At 39.3% G+C, this 15001-nt stretch overlaps 6 protein-coding genes across 6 annotated transcripts; 3 read left to right on the forward strand and 3 right to left on the reverse strand.

Annotated features, from left to right (window-relative positions):
• Positions 1 to 87: 87 nt before the first annotated feature.
• Positions 88 to 930, reverse strand: LAA2 (Laa2p; the record flags this gene model as incomplete). The annotated part of the gene is made up of 1 exon (XM_033908697.1): positions 88 to 930. The coding sequence occupies one exon, from the start codon at positions 928 to 930 to the stop codon at positions 88 to 90; it is 843 nt and encodes a 280-aa protein (XP_033764588.1).
• Positions 931 to 1174: 244 nt separating this feature from the next.
• On the forward strand, positions 1175 to 3202 carry ALK2 (protein kinase ALK2; the record flags this gene model as incomplete). Its single annotated transcript, XM_033908698.1, has 1 exon — positions 1175 to 3202. One exon carries the CDS (start codon positions 1175 to 1177, stop codon positions 3200 to 3202), a length of 2028 nt encoding a protein of 675 aa, XP_033764589.1.
• A 425-nt stretch (positions 3203 to 3627) lies between these two features.
• HIR1 (Hir1p) lies at positions 3628 to 6150 on the forward strand (the record flags this gene model as incomplete). Its single annotated transcript, XM_033908699.1, has 1 exon — positions 3628 to 6150. The coding sequence occupies one exon, from the start codon at positions 3628 to 3630 to the stop codon at positions 6148 to 6150; it is 2523 nt and encodes an 840-aa protein (XP_033764590.1).
• A 452-nt stretch (positions 6151 to 6602) lies between these two features.
• SLA1 (cytoskeletal protein-binding protein SLA1) lies at positions 6603 to 10328 on the reverse strand (the record flags this gene model as incomplete). Its single annotated transcript, XM_033908700.1, has 1 exon — positions 6603 to 10328. One exon carries the CDS (start codon positions 10326 to 10328, stop codon positions 6603 to 6605), a length of 3726 nt encoding a protein of 1241 aa, XP_033764591.1.
• A 221-nt stretch (positions 10329 to 10549) lies between these two features.
• On the reverse strand, positions 10550 to 11092 carry LDB7 (Ldb7p; the record flags this gene model as incomplete). Its single annotated transcript, XM_033908701.1, has 1 exon — positions 10550 to 11092. One exon carries the CDS (start codon positions 11090 to 11092, stop codon positions 10550 to 10552), a length of 543 nt encoding a protein of 180 aa, XP_033764592.1.
• Positions 11093 to 11433: 341 nt separating this feature from the next.
• Positions 11434 to 14352, forward strand: PDR3 (drug-responsive transcription factor PDR3; the record flags this gene model as incomplete). The annotated part of the gene is made up of 1 exon (XM_033908702.1): positions 11434 to 14352. One exon carries the CDS (start codon positions 11434 to 11436, stop codon positions 14350 to 14352), a length of 2919 nt encoding a protein of 972 aa, XP_033764593.1.
• Positions 14353 to 15001: the final 649 nt, after the last annotated feature.

Genomic DNA, 15001 nt, shown 5'->3' on the forward strand with positions numbered 1-15001 from the left:
CGAACTTCTGCACTTGTTCCTTTCATGCTACCAAAAACAGATAATTTTCTTCAACTAAACGTTTCACCTGTTTTGCCGAAACAACAATCAGTACCCTACCCAGCTGAACCTTTTCTTTTTGCTTCGCTTTTTGTTATAAAGTGCAATTTCGTCTCTCTGCAGTCTTTGGGTATGTCCTGTCAAATTTGTCACTACATTTTCGAAAGTTGTCTTATCCTTTAGGAGATCTCGCTGTTTTTTCTTCAGTGTTCTTGATTTACTTACAAGAAAGTCAATGGATTGACACACCGTATCATGGTATTGGCGTAAAGATTCTTCATCCATATCAGTAAAATCGGCCGTAAGCAATTGCGGTATATGCTGCTCTTGTTCAAGCTCCTCTTCCCTTTGAAGGGATTTTAAAGTCATTGGTGGCGTATAGTCAATTTTGAAATTATCCCTCAGGAAGAGGCCAGTAGCTGTTTGCTCATTTTTCTCTACCGTATAGCATATCCTTTTGAACAATTCGTCATTCAGTGGCTCTTCCTCCCTCTTTCCACCAGCACCCGCAGAATCATCATCATCTGATAATCTCAAAATATGTAGCAAGTTTCTCCGTATATGAGATTTATTCCATATGAATGGCTGTAACACAGGATCTAATTGTACGAGTTGTTCATAAATGACATGGGGTCGTTCATCTTCAATCAGTTTACTCAGCTTGAAACAGTCATTTTCTATCGTTCCCCCCTCCAAAATAAATTCTCCGTTTGGTAGTATCTTATTTAAACAATTCTCTACTACAGATTCGGAAGACATCGCTAAAGTAGAATCCTGGTTATAGAGGTCATTTTCCACTGAGGCATCTGAAAAATTTCCGAAATCATCACTAGAGTCATTTGCAGCATCTGGCGCATTTACAGTAGGTTCTATCTGATCTATATCACTCATTTGCTTGCTTTGAAAGAGGTGCCTTCTTCTTTCTTGCTACACCTTAAATTCTCGTTGGTATGATACGCCTAACCGTTTTTTTTTTGAGTTCTGATAGCAATTCGCGAAACTTTTTTGTAATCTCTTCTCTTCTTGAAAAGCGGAAATAGTAAACAATAACTTAAAGCCTATTGATCTCAATTTATTCGGTAGTACTAAGAACATTTCAATAAGCACACATATATACGCTGTTTGTATTTAGAAAATGAATTTTGATGCTGTTGCAGATCAGCAGATGGCTGACAGAAGGTATTTTGCTCTCGAAGTAGCAGAGAGTGATGATGCCGATAGCTCATTGAACTCTTCATCCATGGGAAGCCCCGCAGTGGATGCAGGAAGAAAGGTTTACAAAATTGCTTCGTATAAGAATTCGGTAGAAGATGAGAGTCAATCTTTGTTCACTTCTTCGGATTCTCCAACATCAAAAACAAGGCCTGCAGTTAAAACCATCGAAAACGATGATAACTATGGTAAAAGATCTTCTACAGGTTCATCACTCAAGCAACTCTTCAACAAAATTGATATCAATGATACTACCCACTCTTCAAATAAAGAAAATGTATCTCAGTCGCCGCTATCGGAAAGTAGACTACTCTCTCCTTCTAAAAGGTTGTCGAAGCAAGGTTATACAAAGTTAACAAATTCCAAGTTTCGTACACCTTTGAGGCCCATTTCAAACCAATCAACTTTGTCAAGAGATGGAGCGGTTAAAGATTTTGGTTCACTTAAGTTTCGGAGTGGTGGTGACTCTAAACGCTTGAGTGACAAGAGGACAAGTTCCCATGTTCATTCATCCAGCGTGAACTCGGTTAATTCCTTCACTTCTACCACCTCTTCTTCGAAGTGGAAGTTCTGGAAAAACGATAACCTATTGTCAAGATCATTATCTTCCAGATCTGTAGACCAAGCCCCGAACTTTGTGGAGCCAAAACCAATCAATCAGTTACAAAAGAAATCTTCAATTTCAAGTTTTCACAATTCTATTTTTGGTGGTAGCAAACACACAGGCAAGAAGAGGGATTCTGGATTTATTATGCCTGACCATCAGAGCACGAAGGAATTAAACCATAAACATACATCGTCAAACCTTTCCTTTAGAAGCTTGAAGCATAAAACGTCACATTCTTCACTAAATAAGCTCAAGATAAGGCGTAAAGGAAATACACAAGAACTGGATCGTCAAGTTAAACAAACCTGTCAGATATCATTGCCTATTCCAGACCAAGTGTCAAAGGACAAGATTCAGTTGAAATTGAAAAATTCAACATCATTGGCATCCCTATCTTCAGAAGTTACTCCTATAAACACTTTAGACTACAATGATTCGATTTTGCAACAAATATTGCAACTTTGTGATGTAGAATATATTTTACATGATTTATGCGAAGCCCAATCATTAGGCTTGTTTGCGTTGGATGCTAGGTCAATTCAGTTGTCTTGTAATTTTTGGCAAACTTATCATAGCGATATGCAGACTTCAGTCATTTGCAAGAAAATATGCCTAGGTGCCCTAAGTGATTTGACTACTTCAAACTTAATATCCCTACATGAGTTAAAATCACTACGTTTTTTACAAGGGACTAGTGGTGTCGCCAATTTACTGCAAGCTTATGTTATGCCCTCAAATAAAAGTAGAGATGACCAAGACTTGATATTATACTTATTTTTCAAAGACCATGGAACTCCTCTGTCTAGATGCTCTAATATTGATCACCGTCAAGCATTGTCTATTTTCTGGCAGTGCAGCAGTATTCTATATGTTGCTGAATCGAAATTCCAGTTCGAACATAGGAATCTGACTTTAGACCATATTTTGATAGATTCCAAGGGGAATGTTACTTTGATTGATCTGAAGTGCTGTCGTTTCTTAAGTATGGACATCAATAAATCTTTCTATACAAGATTAGACCACCATTATTTCTTTCAAGGGAGAGGAACCTTACAGTTCGAGATATATGAACTGATGAGGAGTTTGCTGCCTCAACCGGTATCCTGGGGTACATTTGAACCAAGAACAAATTTATTATGGTTATATTACCTAAGCACCAGCTTGCTAACAATGACCAAAAAGACCGTGCGTACGGGCACTCTTAATCAGGAAGAAAGTATCTTGATCAAGTTGACGCACTTACTCGATCCTGCTCGTAAACAATTCAAGACAATTTTCAAAAAGGAACTGTCCATAAGAACTTGCGGTGATTTGCTATCTTTAAAACAAGAAATAATGCAGTAAGGACGCCGTAGTATTAAGACCTAAACTTTTGTATCCTTCTTAATGATTCGTAAGCAAAAAAATACGTACACAGATTTGTAACAGAAAGAAAATAAATAGTATAATATGAACAGTCTTCCTGGAAACAGCTATCTTTATCTTGCCATTAAACCACAAATTCATACCTGGAATATATTAGAAATGAAAAACAAGGTCTTGTACCGTTATCTTCTGCAGGTCATTATTTTCCTTCTGCTGTTTTCAGGTCGATTGTTATTGTAATCGTAAGAGTATTCAAAATCAATCATCTCGCATCGCAACAAAAATAAAATGAAGTCACTGGTTATAGGTGGCACAAACATATAATATTGGCAAAAGCCCATAAAATTAATACGCCTTATCAGCAAAGCATAGTAAAATCGCCAGTAAGGAAGGTCTCTGATAACATGAAAGTGGCAAAGTTTCCATGGTTGGCTCACCGTGAAGAATCGCGAAAGTATGAAATATATACAGTTGATGTTAGCCCTGATGGGAAGAGGCTAGCCACTGGCGGCTTAGATGGCAAGATTAGGATATGGTCTATAGATTCCATTTTGCGTTGCATGGAACTGGAAGCTGTAACTCCTGAGATACCCGTCCCACAAGATTTGCAAATGCCGTTATGCAGTATGAGTAGGCATACCGGCTCAATAACATGTGTCAAGTTCTCACCGGATGGAAAATACCTCGCAAGTGGATCTGATGATCGGATCTTGCTGATATGGGCTCTTGACGAAGAGCAAGGCTCACAACCCGCCTTTGGTTCTGAGCATGAGAAGGAACATTGGACAGTTCGTAAAAGATTGGTTGCACATGATAATGACATACAAGATATTTGTTGGGCACCAGACTCAAGCATATTGGTGACAGTTGGTTTGGATAGATCTGTCATAGTCTGGAACGGTTCTACTTTTGAAAAATTGAAGAGATTTGACGTACATCAATCGCTTGTTAAAGGCGTTGTTTTTGATCCTGCCAATAAGTACTTTGCAACAACATCTGATGATAGAACCATGAAGATATTTAGATATCATAAGACTGGAGATGTTTCTTTTACAATAGAGCAAATAATTACCGAGCCATTTAAAGAATCACCCTTGACCACATATTTTAGAAGGCCATCATGGTCTCCCGATGGGCAACATATTGCAGTTCCTAACGCTACTAATGGGCCCGTAAGTTCCGTGGCGATTGTAAATAGAGGAACTTGGGATACAAATGTTAGTTTAATTGGTCACGATGCGCCTACAGAAGTTGCAAGGTTTAATCCCAGATTGTTTGAAAGGAATGACGGTACCAAGCAGAGAAAAGGTAAAGGCCAAGAGGATTCGCTAGTAGAGCAAAACGATGATACTGTTCGCCAATTTGATAAGAACATCGACTCTGTTGTGGCAACGGCTGGGCAAGATAAATCTTTGGCAGTTTGGAGTACCAGCAGGCCAAGGCCGATATTAGTTGCTTTCGATATCGCAAATAAATCGATTACTGATATGTCTTGGAATCCGGATGGCTCTTTATTATTTGTTGCCTCATTAGACTCTTCAATCACCCTATTCAAATTCGGAACTAATGAACTAGGTAGGCCAATTCCTTTGGAAAAAAATATGGAGCAGTTGTATAGATACGGTGTCGATAAGGATTCATTGGATTTCCCTGAAAGTGTCAATCAACTATTACTCGAAGATCAGACGAAATCATTCAAGCATACAAAACTTTCAACGTCGAAACCAAGTGAGAACCCCCCAATACTCGCAACAAGTTCAACTTTAAATCAAAAAAATAACAATGATGCTTCTGCTTCTAGAGGTGAACATATAAATATCTTGATTCCAAAAAGGAAAAAGGACGCTAAACTGAATAAAGCCGTAACTCTTAAAAGCGGTAAGAAACGTGTGGCCCCGACATTAATATCGACTTCATCATCTTCTCCTTTTCCTAATGCAATCAAAAAGGCTACATTGGATAGTAGGAAGATTGAAAATAATGTAAAAGCGTCCACCAAAACTATAAACAGTAAAAATCCATTGTTAAATGTGCCAGCGGGCATCGAAAAGAAAATCAGTGTCTCATCGTTCCCATTACCAAGACTAGGTATACATTCTTTGATTATGGGTACAAAAGAAAGGAGTCAATGGAAACTCTCGAACTCAGAGGTAGAGAATGATGGCCCAGATAATGCGATTGGCAAGAGTACAGATGGTGCGAACGACAGTATTGACGAGATTGCAGTTCTCTCAGAAGAAGAAAACGACTTTCACAGGATGACTTTGAACGCCAAGTTAACCCAGGAGAAAATTTGGAGCGAAGAGCCGACAACACGGTACCTTTTACAGTCTGATGTCATTCCAGACACAGATGTTGTTGTTCTTGAGGGGGGTAGTTTAGACGACATAGCCGTTTTAGAAATAAGAAATGGTGTTGAGAGGTCAATACAATTTGATTCTGAAGCACTTCTAGATAATCCTACTAGAATATTAGGCTACCAAGGAGGTAAAAGAACCATCGAGACCTTTATTCCAGAAGTTATCATTTGTGCCATAGGATCAAAAGATTGTAAATGTTGGTGTCTAGCTTCAGCTAATGGCTGTATTTATATATTGTCGTACAATGGACAGCAGAAAATGCCAAAAATTAGCCTAGGACACAAGGTTATCAAGATGGTAACATCAAGTAAATATCTCGTTGTTCTTACTGAAAGAGGTTTATTTTTTGCATGGGACTTGCTAGATTTAAAATTAGTACTGCGGAATGTACCTATCTTACCAATCTTGAATGGTCAACCAACTCATGGAAACAAGGTACGAATTAACAAAGTCATTAAGTGCTTTCGTTTGGACGGTTCCAATTGTGATTTGTTTTTAGAGGTTGGCGATCCTAAAAGTGTGTATAAATGGACTAAAAACCTCGGTTGTTGGTCTTTATATAAATAGTGAACTTCTATATTTTACCCTTTTGGACTGGTTTTCCTTCCAAAATTACATCTAACTTTATTAATATCATTGTAATCTTCGCATTATTTATGCCGTTACTATCTGAAACGATCTTGTTCAAACAAATGGGCACCTGCGAAGCTTTCTCAAGTCACGAATCAGAAGCATTCTAGCTTCAGTTGACCATTAGCGGAATCAAAGTGAGTACGTGCCTTCTCTCGTCCAGTAATAGTAAATCGTTAGGCTCATCTTCACCATTTCAACATTGGTACAATAATAAAAGATCATCGAGATTGGGGACGATTATATTAAAATTAGTAAAATACATATATAACTACTTTATAAAAAGGGGGGAATTTCCATTCTCGCGTTTATAAGCACAGATTTGTACGAAACTATCTCTTGTAGCTTACTTTTATTATTAACCTTTGAGATTCTTACAGTACGGTAATCTAGAATCCAAAGGGATTTGATGCAGTAGCATTGAATATGTTGGCTTGCCTCGATTGTTGAGGCCCATTACCAAACCCAAATCCAGTAGGTTGGTTCTGTAATGCTTGTTGTTGTGGTTGTTGCATAGCGCCCCCGGTGTTAAAAGTGCTCATCATTTGAGGTTGTTGCATGCCGCCGGCGTTGAAAGTGTTCGTCATTTGTGGTTGTTGCATAGCACCACCAGTATTGAAAGTAGTCATCATTTGTGGTTGTTGCATAGCACTACCAGTATTGAAAGTAGTCATCATTTGTGGTTGTTGCATGGCACCACCAGTATTGAAAGAAGTCGTTGTTTGTGGTTGTGGTTGTTGAAAAACACCACCTGTATTGAAAGCATTCATGGCTCCACCAGTGAACTGGTTCTGGTTTAATGGTGCAATACCTCCGGTTTTTTGTAGAGTTAAACCGAATTGGGATTGTGGCCGGAATCCTCCAGTGTTTTGGGGTTGAGCGTTGAACGAAGTCTGTGAAATCGTGGCACTGCCAGTATTGAATGTATTCAAAGCACCACCAGTCCTTTGTAAGGGCATCATTGCTCCCCCGGTAATTTGTGGCAGATCATTGAAAGATGTTTGAGGCATCATTACGCTGCCTGTATTTTGAGGTTGGGCCATCATTCCGCTACCTGTTAGTTGTTGTGAAACTTGTTGTGAAACTTGTTGTGAAACTCCAAACGATGTTTGTGGAATCATAGCGCCACCTGTTCTTTGTAAAGCTGGCATTGAGATGCCAGTATTAGCTGAGATTAATCCATTAGCAGTTTTTTGCACAGGTAGTATTGAACCTGTTGGAAGCTGTTGTTGTGCCTGAATATTGAATGAAGTTTGCGGGAATTGCGCACCTCCCGTGGTAGCAATTGGTATTAAGCCACCCCCCGTTTTCTGCAGAGGTAAGACGGTAGGTGCTGCGCCAAATGTAGTCTGTGGCATCATAGCGCCGCCGGTGTTAGAAATGGGAATTAACCCATTACCTGTCTTTTGAACAGGCAGGATGCCACCAGTAGCCTGTGATTGCATACCAAAAGTTGTTTGTGGTACGACAAAGCCGCCGGTTCTCTGCATAGGTAGCATAGCACCCCCAGTAATCATTGGCATCATCACAAAACCAGTAGATAAAGGTAAGATGTTGTTACCACCAGTCTTGAATGGATCCAACGGAGCGGGAGCGGACGAAGCTGGAGCGGCAGAAACAGTGGCGCCACCAGTTTTCACAGGTTCCAAATCTTTTAAGTTTGGTTCAGGTGTCGTGGTAGCGGTTTTTTTAGGTTCTAGGGGCTGTAAGTCTAACAAATCCTGCATGGAACCAGTAAATTCTGATTTCTTAGAAAGTAAGTTAGATTCGGACTTAGAAGCCGGTTTAACAGTCCAAGCATCATCAGTCTCAGCTGATGTGGAAGGAGCTGTCTGAGCAGGACTTGTTGTTTGTGGCAACAATTGCTGAGGTAATGAGGTTTCTGGACTTGCAGCAGCTTTCAATGAACCATCAGGTTGTGAAAACATGTTCCCAGTGGCATTTGTAGGAATTGTTGCATTATTTTCCCTTCCAAATTTCTTATCAAGGTGTTTCATTACTCTAACAATATCACCTTCGCGCAGACCCAAAGTCCTTAACATTGAATTATTGATGTCAGGCATCATATCTTCAGTGAGCTGCTCTCTATCAAAATTTATTGTGTATCTTTGACAATTACTAACATCCACGCCGCAATTCAAGAAGAATTCGAACCAGTCATATTTGTTACCGGGGTTGTTGCTACTGTTTTCTGCTGGTGGTGCGGACATCGTATTTGAAACGGAAGCGGTAGAAGTTGGTCTTGGTGGTTTTATAGGAGGCAATTCCTTTTCTTGCAACTTTGATCTTTCTTCATCTAAGAGCTCTCTAGCTTTCTTCAATTCATATAATTCACGTTCTTTCAGTCTTCTATCACGTTCTTTTTCCTCTTGCTCCTTCAATCTCCTTCTTCTTTCTCTTTCAGAGTCTCTTGAATCAGTGCCACGGGAAGAAGTCCCATCATTAGCCTTAAATTTCTCTAAGGAAAAGCCTGTAATTTTCTCCACATACGCCAAATCTTCATTAGATAGTTTATCAGCGGCGACAGCAATCTTGACACCATTAGCCTTGTGTAAATGAATTTTACCCTTAGCACATCCAATGAATTCTGCATCCACTTTGAAAGTACCACTTCTATCAACCCATAAACGCGATTTCTTTGGATTGGGGAAGTCTTTGGCCGCCGAAGAGTTTTTCCTGTGAGAGGACAATGAACTTTTTCTTGACCTCTTACCGGCAGCAGTAGTAGCAACATCGTCTTGCAATTCATCATCTTTCCAACTGGCATTGGCGTTGGATTTAGACCTCGATCTAGATCTCGACCTAGATGGAGATTTCGTGAAATTTTTCTTGATGGACTTGATGATACCGCTTGCCGTCGATTCAGTATGTTTTTTGTCACGAACAGGCTCAATAAACTGTGCGGGAACGAGACCGCTTTTCCCTGAATCAACCAGTTGACACATCCACCAGTCCTTAGATTTTTTATCATCTAGGATGTAAACTTTGTCGCCTGACTTTATGGTCAATTCGTCCTGTGATTCAGCCATGAAGTCATATTGCACAATACCTCTCTTTTTGGATTTGGAAGCCATTTCAACTTCTTTCAACCCGGGATCGCGGGAAGCACCTTTATATTCACCAATAATATTCATGATCTCTTCACACGTAGTGGTGTTACCGGTGTGCAATTCAAGACTTCTATATGGGTCAACAAATTCTAAGAACATGTGTTTCTTTTCGTTATCGTAAGAGACCAGTTTATCAATTGACCATTCATGAGGAGCTCCCTTTTGGGGTATGAAGTTTATTTTGTTGTTACCGATTGATAGCTTGGCCTTTTTCTTTTTCCTACCTTCGATTTCGGTGACGTTCCAAGAGTGATACTCTGTGTTGTATTCGTGGTTTCCAATGCTGTTGCTGTTGTAATAGTAATCATCCTCTTCTTCGTCATTATCGTTATCGCCGTATGATAGTCTTGTACGAGATCGAGAACCCATAGCGGTAGCATCAGTAGTTTCGGTGGTAGCCGTTGGTCTTGCAGGCATAGCAGGAGGAGGTCCCTCTTCATCTTCATCTGGAACTTGGTCCTCCTTACTTTGCACCATGCGCGCTCTATCATTATGTTGAGGAGGTGGCAAAAAGCTGGTAGGTAGTACAGCACCAGAAGTAGGAACGGCTGCAGTAGTAGCTGCAGGAATTTCGGCGGCAGCCGGGGCCTGTTCCTGCTTAGGAGTGGACCCATTATCTGGTTCAACGTAGTTACCTGGAATGAAGCCGAATTCGTTAGAAACGGTAGATTTAACCAACAGCCAGTCAGCATCTTTGTCATCGAATACTTCAAAAACGTCATTTTCGTGAAAGGTTAATTCTTCATCACCATTTTGCACCTGTTCGTAATCATAAATGGCTCTTACCTTTTTCAAAACGGGAGCTTCTTCAATGTAAGTGGAAGGCACTAGGCCTACAGGTTCTTCGCTATCGGAACCAATGACTCTTTTCTTTACTGTCCACCAATCATCAATATCTGACTTCTGTAGTAGGTACAACAGATCGTCTTCTTGGATGGCCAGTTCTTCTGGTGTCTGCGGCTCATAGGCATAGATGGCCCTATAGATGCCCAGAAACACGGTCATACTCTAGCTCTTTTCTATATAACACACTCTGTCGCCTTGACTACGTTATACTGTCCCGTCTATTAGAACTGCAATAGATATAGATAGTATATATGCGTTAAATATTCGTTCTTTTTCGTCTCATGTATCTCGATTTCGGTATGAGTGGAAGAAAGCCCCTTTTAGGAATCATCTCAGTCACTTTCTACGAATGTGCCTCTTAACTTCATTAACTAGCCGGTTTAGTCTACGCAAGCATGTTCTCTCAGTTGAGACCTTCTATGGGGGCCCATAAATCGTGATTGACACCGTTTACATATTATCACTTTTCTTTTCCTTTTAAGTTCATTGCTCCTGGGGCTCTCTATGTGCGATTGGAAGGGTAGGGACAACTGGCCTGCGCCAGCAAGAAAAACGTCGTGCGTCTCTAGGGCAGCTTTACATTCTAACGTACGGTGGAAATGGTGCGAAAAGTCGACACTTGAGAGAGCCTCCAACTGCTGGCGGGGCACATAGCTGCCCAGCAGCGAATGACCAACCTCATACTCTACCTGTGTCGCGTCAGCAAGCGAAACCTTACCACCTAGGTAACCGTGTACAGCTACTCTTTTGGGCTTGGATACCTTGGCTTTACTATTCTCATTGCCCTTGATGCCTTTGTTGGTAACATCAGATTGCTGCGTAAGTTGTTGCAGCTCCGCTGCACTGAACACTACTTGCGATGATTTTTCTAGTGCAGAAAGCCCTGCGAGCACTTCATAGTATCCCATATTGGTTCCACTCATTCTCTGCTGTTCTTTGTATATACTACGTTCTGCCGTTTTTATGTAAAGCCATTATTTCCACTACAAGTATATTTCAATTTTCATTTTCTTCCAGAATAGCAAGCGCTGCCCTACTTTCCGCGGATCCGCCTCCTCTGCCGTTCGGACTTTCCGCGGAATAATAACTACACTATCATTATGAGTCTTAGAATGAGAATATGTAGATACACTTATAGAAAGTTATAAATATATATGTATGTATTCCTTGCATTTGTGGCTCTGGTAGTCTTTCAAAGCAACCATAGGCCTTAGGTGATAACTGCATCAGCAGTTTTATTATTTTTTCTTACTGCGTGACCGCAATGAAGGTGAAGAAATCGACTCGATCAAAAGTTTCTACAGCATGTGTCAATTGCAGAAAGAGAAAAATCAAATGCACAGGTAAACATCCATGTACAAACTGCATTTCTTATGATTGCACGTGTGTTTTTTTGAAAAAGCATCTGCCTCAGAAGGAGAATAGTTCCCGGCTTTTACCTAGTACAGCTGTTCCTCCGCCTTCTTCACATCCCAATGTAGAGGCATCGGCAGATGTACAGCATCTTGATACTGCGATTAAACTAGATAATCAATATTACTTCAAATTGATGAACGATCTGATACAAACTCCGGTCTCTCCGAATACGACACATCCTTCTGATGCTTCCAATGATCCTAATAATGACAATAATATTCTCTTTAAAGATGATTCTAAATATCAAAACCAGCTGCTTGCGTATCAAAATATCCTAACAAATTTGTATGCTCTACCGCCTTGTGATGATACTCAGCTTTTAATTAACAATATTAAGTCGCAGCTGAATAATCTGATTCATAACTGGAATCCCGGAATAAATTACCCCAAGCTTTCCAACTTCTCTCCCCACCCACAAAGGTCCATAGAAACATATCTTTTAACCAATAAATATAGAAATAAAATACACATGACGAGGTTCTCCTTTTGGACAGACCAAATGGTCAAATCGCAAGGTTCAGATTCATTTCTGGCCACTACCCCACTAGTAGATGAAGTATTTGGTCTTTTCTCTCCAATACAGGCGTTTTCATTAAGAGGTATAGGTTATTTAATAAAGAAAAATCTCGAAAATACGGGCTCACTGATGCTAATAGACACAAAAGAAACTATTTACTTGATATTAAGATTGTTTGACTTGTGTTATGAGCATTTGATTCAAGGTTGCATTTCTATTTCTAATCCTTTAGAGAACTATCTCCAAAAAAATAAGCAAACTCGTAGTACGACGGCACCTGCTAGTTTGCCCACTTCTCCGGCACCTCTATCCAACGATTTAGTCATTTCCGTTATTCATCAACTACCTCAACCGTTTATACAATCGATTACTGGCTTTACTACTGCTCAACTGATAGAAAATTTGTATGACTCATTTTCGATGTTTCGAATAGTTACCCAAATGTATGCTCAACATAGGAAGCGCTTTGCGGAACTTTTAAATCATGCCTTCTCTTTGCCCCATCAAAAAAAGTGTGCTTTATTTTCATCATTCTGCTCTTCAGAATATCTTTTATCCACTCTTTGCTACGCATACTATAATGTCACCTTATATCACATGTTAGATATAAACACTTTGGATTACCTAGAGATTTTAGTGTCATTACTAGAAATCCAAAATGAAATTGATGAGCGTTTTGGATTTGAAAAAATGCTAGAAGTTGCGGTTACATGCTCCACTAAGATGGGGTTGTCTCGTTGGGAGTATTATGTTGGAATAGACGAAAATACTGCTGAAAGGAGAAGAAAAATATGGTGGAAGATTTATAGCCTGGAGAAGCGTTTTTTAACTGATCTTGGAGATTTATCTTTAATCAATGAGCATCAAATAAATTGTCTCTTGCCGAAGGACTTCAGGGACATGGGATTCATCAATCATAAAGAATTCTTAACGAAAATCGGCACATCCTCTTTATCACCATCATCGCCCGAGTTAAAGAATTTGTCATTGTCCAAACTCATTGAATATGGTGAGTTAGCGATCGCCCAAATAGTTGGAGATTTCTTTTCAGAAACTCTCTATAATGAGAAATTCACATCTTTGGAAACATCGGTGAAGCCCACGGTAATCAGACAAAAGTTATTAGAAAACGTTTTTGAGGATATTGAATCTTTTAGGTTAAGATTGGCCAAAATAAAATTTCACACCTCAAGGGTTTTCCAAATAGCCCACTCTAGATATCCAGAATATTCCAAAAACGATCTATTTGAGGCAGCTAAATTTGTAAGCTATCATAAAAATACATGGTTTTCTGTCTTGGGTGCTGTTAATAATTTAATAGCTAGACTATCTGAAGATCCGGAGGCAATCACTGAGCAATCCTCGAAATATGCGGATGAGATGTGTCAAGAATGGAGAGAAATTAACCAATTCTTAATGCAGGTCGATACTGATTTTATTGTTTGGGCTTGTTTAGACTTCTATGAACTAATATTTTTCGTGGTGGCTTCGAAGTTTTATGTAGGAGACCCGCACATCACTTTAGAGGATGTTATTAACACTTTGAAAGTCTTCAAGAGGATAACCAATATTATTTCTTTTTTTAATAATAATTTGGACGAAAAGGATTACGACTGCCAAACTTTCAGGGAGTTTTCGAGAAGTTCGAGCTTAGTTGCCATATCGATAAGAATCATGTTTTTGAAATACTGCTATGCTGAACAAATTGATAGAGCCGAATTTATCCAGCGTTTGAAAGAAGTTGAACCGAGTTTAAGTGACCTTTTGCGGGAGTTCTTTGACACTCGTTCTTTTATTTACAAATACATGTTGAAATCCGTCGAAAAATCAGGCTTTCATCTAACAATTAGAAAAATGTTAGAAAGCGACTATAAATTTTTGTATAGGGACAAATTGGCCACTGGAAATATTCCTGATCAAGGAAATTCAAACCAAATTCTTCAGTTGTATGACGCTGCTGTTCCTGCATACAGCAATTCTTCTACTTCACCAGCAAATTCACCGTTGAAGTTATCGTCTTTGTTGAACTCAGGAGAGGAATCGTACACTCAAGACGCATCTGAAAATGTTCCACGTCAGGATCGATCATCACAGCAAATAAAAAGACAGCAAGCTGCGCCTAGTCAAATAAGTGGTAATGAAAATAATATATACAATTTGGGCACTTTAGAGGAGTTTGTTAGCAGTGGTGATTTAACTGACTTGTACCATACTCTTTGGAGTGATAATATTTCAAATCCCTTCTTATGAAAACGCAAAGAAAGGAAGAAGAGCATAACCGCTAAGAAGGATCATAGGAGGTGGGCAAGTAGAATTCAGGCATTGAATTCCCCCTCTACTCCCATTATTATACTGGTCATGTTTGATATGACCAATCGGCGTGCGTTTTATATACTTCTCTGTTATATTATAAGTGGGAATGGTTTGAATAATTGGATGATTGTTGGGATTCCATTGTTACTAAAGGCTATAATATTAGGTATACAGAATATACTAGAAGTTCTCCTCGAGGATATAGGAATCCACAAAAGGGAATCGATAGTTCTACATAGTGTTATTATTTTATCTTCTTTTCCTTTTATACGTTGTCATTCATTATCCTATTACATTATCAATCCTTGCATTTCAGCTTCCATTAGATTGGATGGCTGTTTCAATCTTTATGCCATCCTCTTGCACCGCATATTATGATATAATACTAAATAGATGATATTAGAATTTCATTCCAACATGAGTATATCAGGCAAAACCCTACTTGCCTAAGATGAACCAACCAAACGTATAAAGACCTGAACAATTAGTTTAGATCCGAGATTCCGTGCTTCCACCCTTTAGTTAGATTTAGGTCTTACATAGATTATATAGGATAAGTAACATTCTGTGAAGCAAGCTGATAATA

Source organism: Saccharomyces paradoxus, chromosome II (genome assembly GCF_002079055.1).
Source record: "Saccharomyces paradoxus chromosome II, complete sequence".
Lineage (NCBI taxonomy): Eukaryota > Fungi > Ascomycota > Saccharomycetes > Saccharomycetales > Saccharomycetaceae > Saccharomyces > Saccharomyces paradoxus.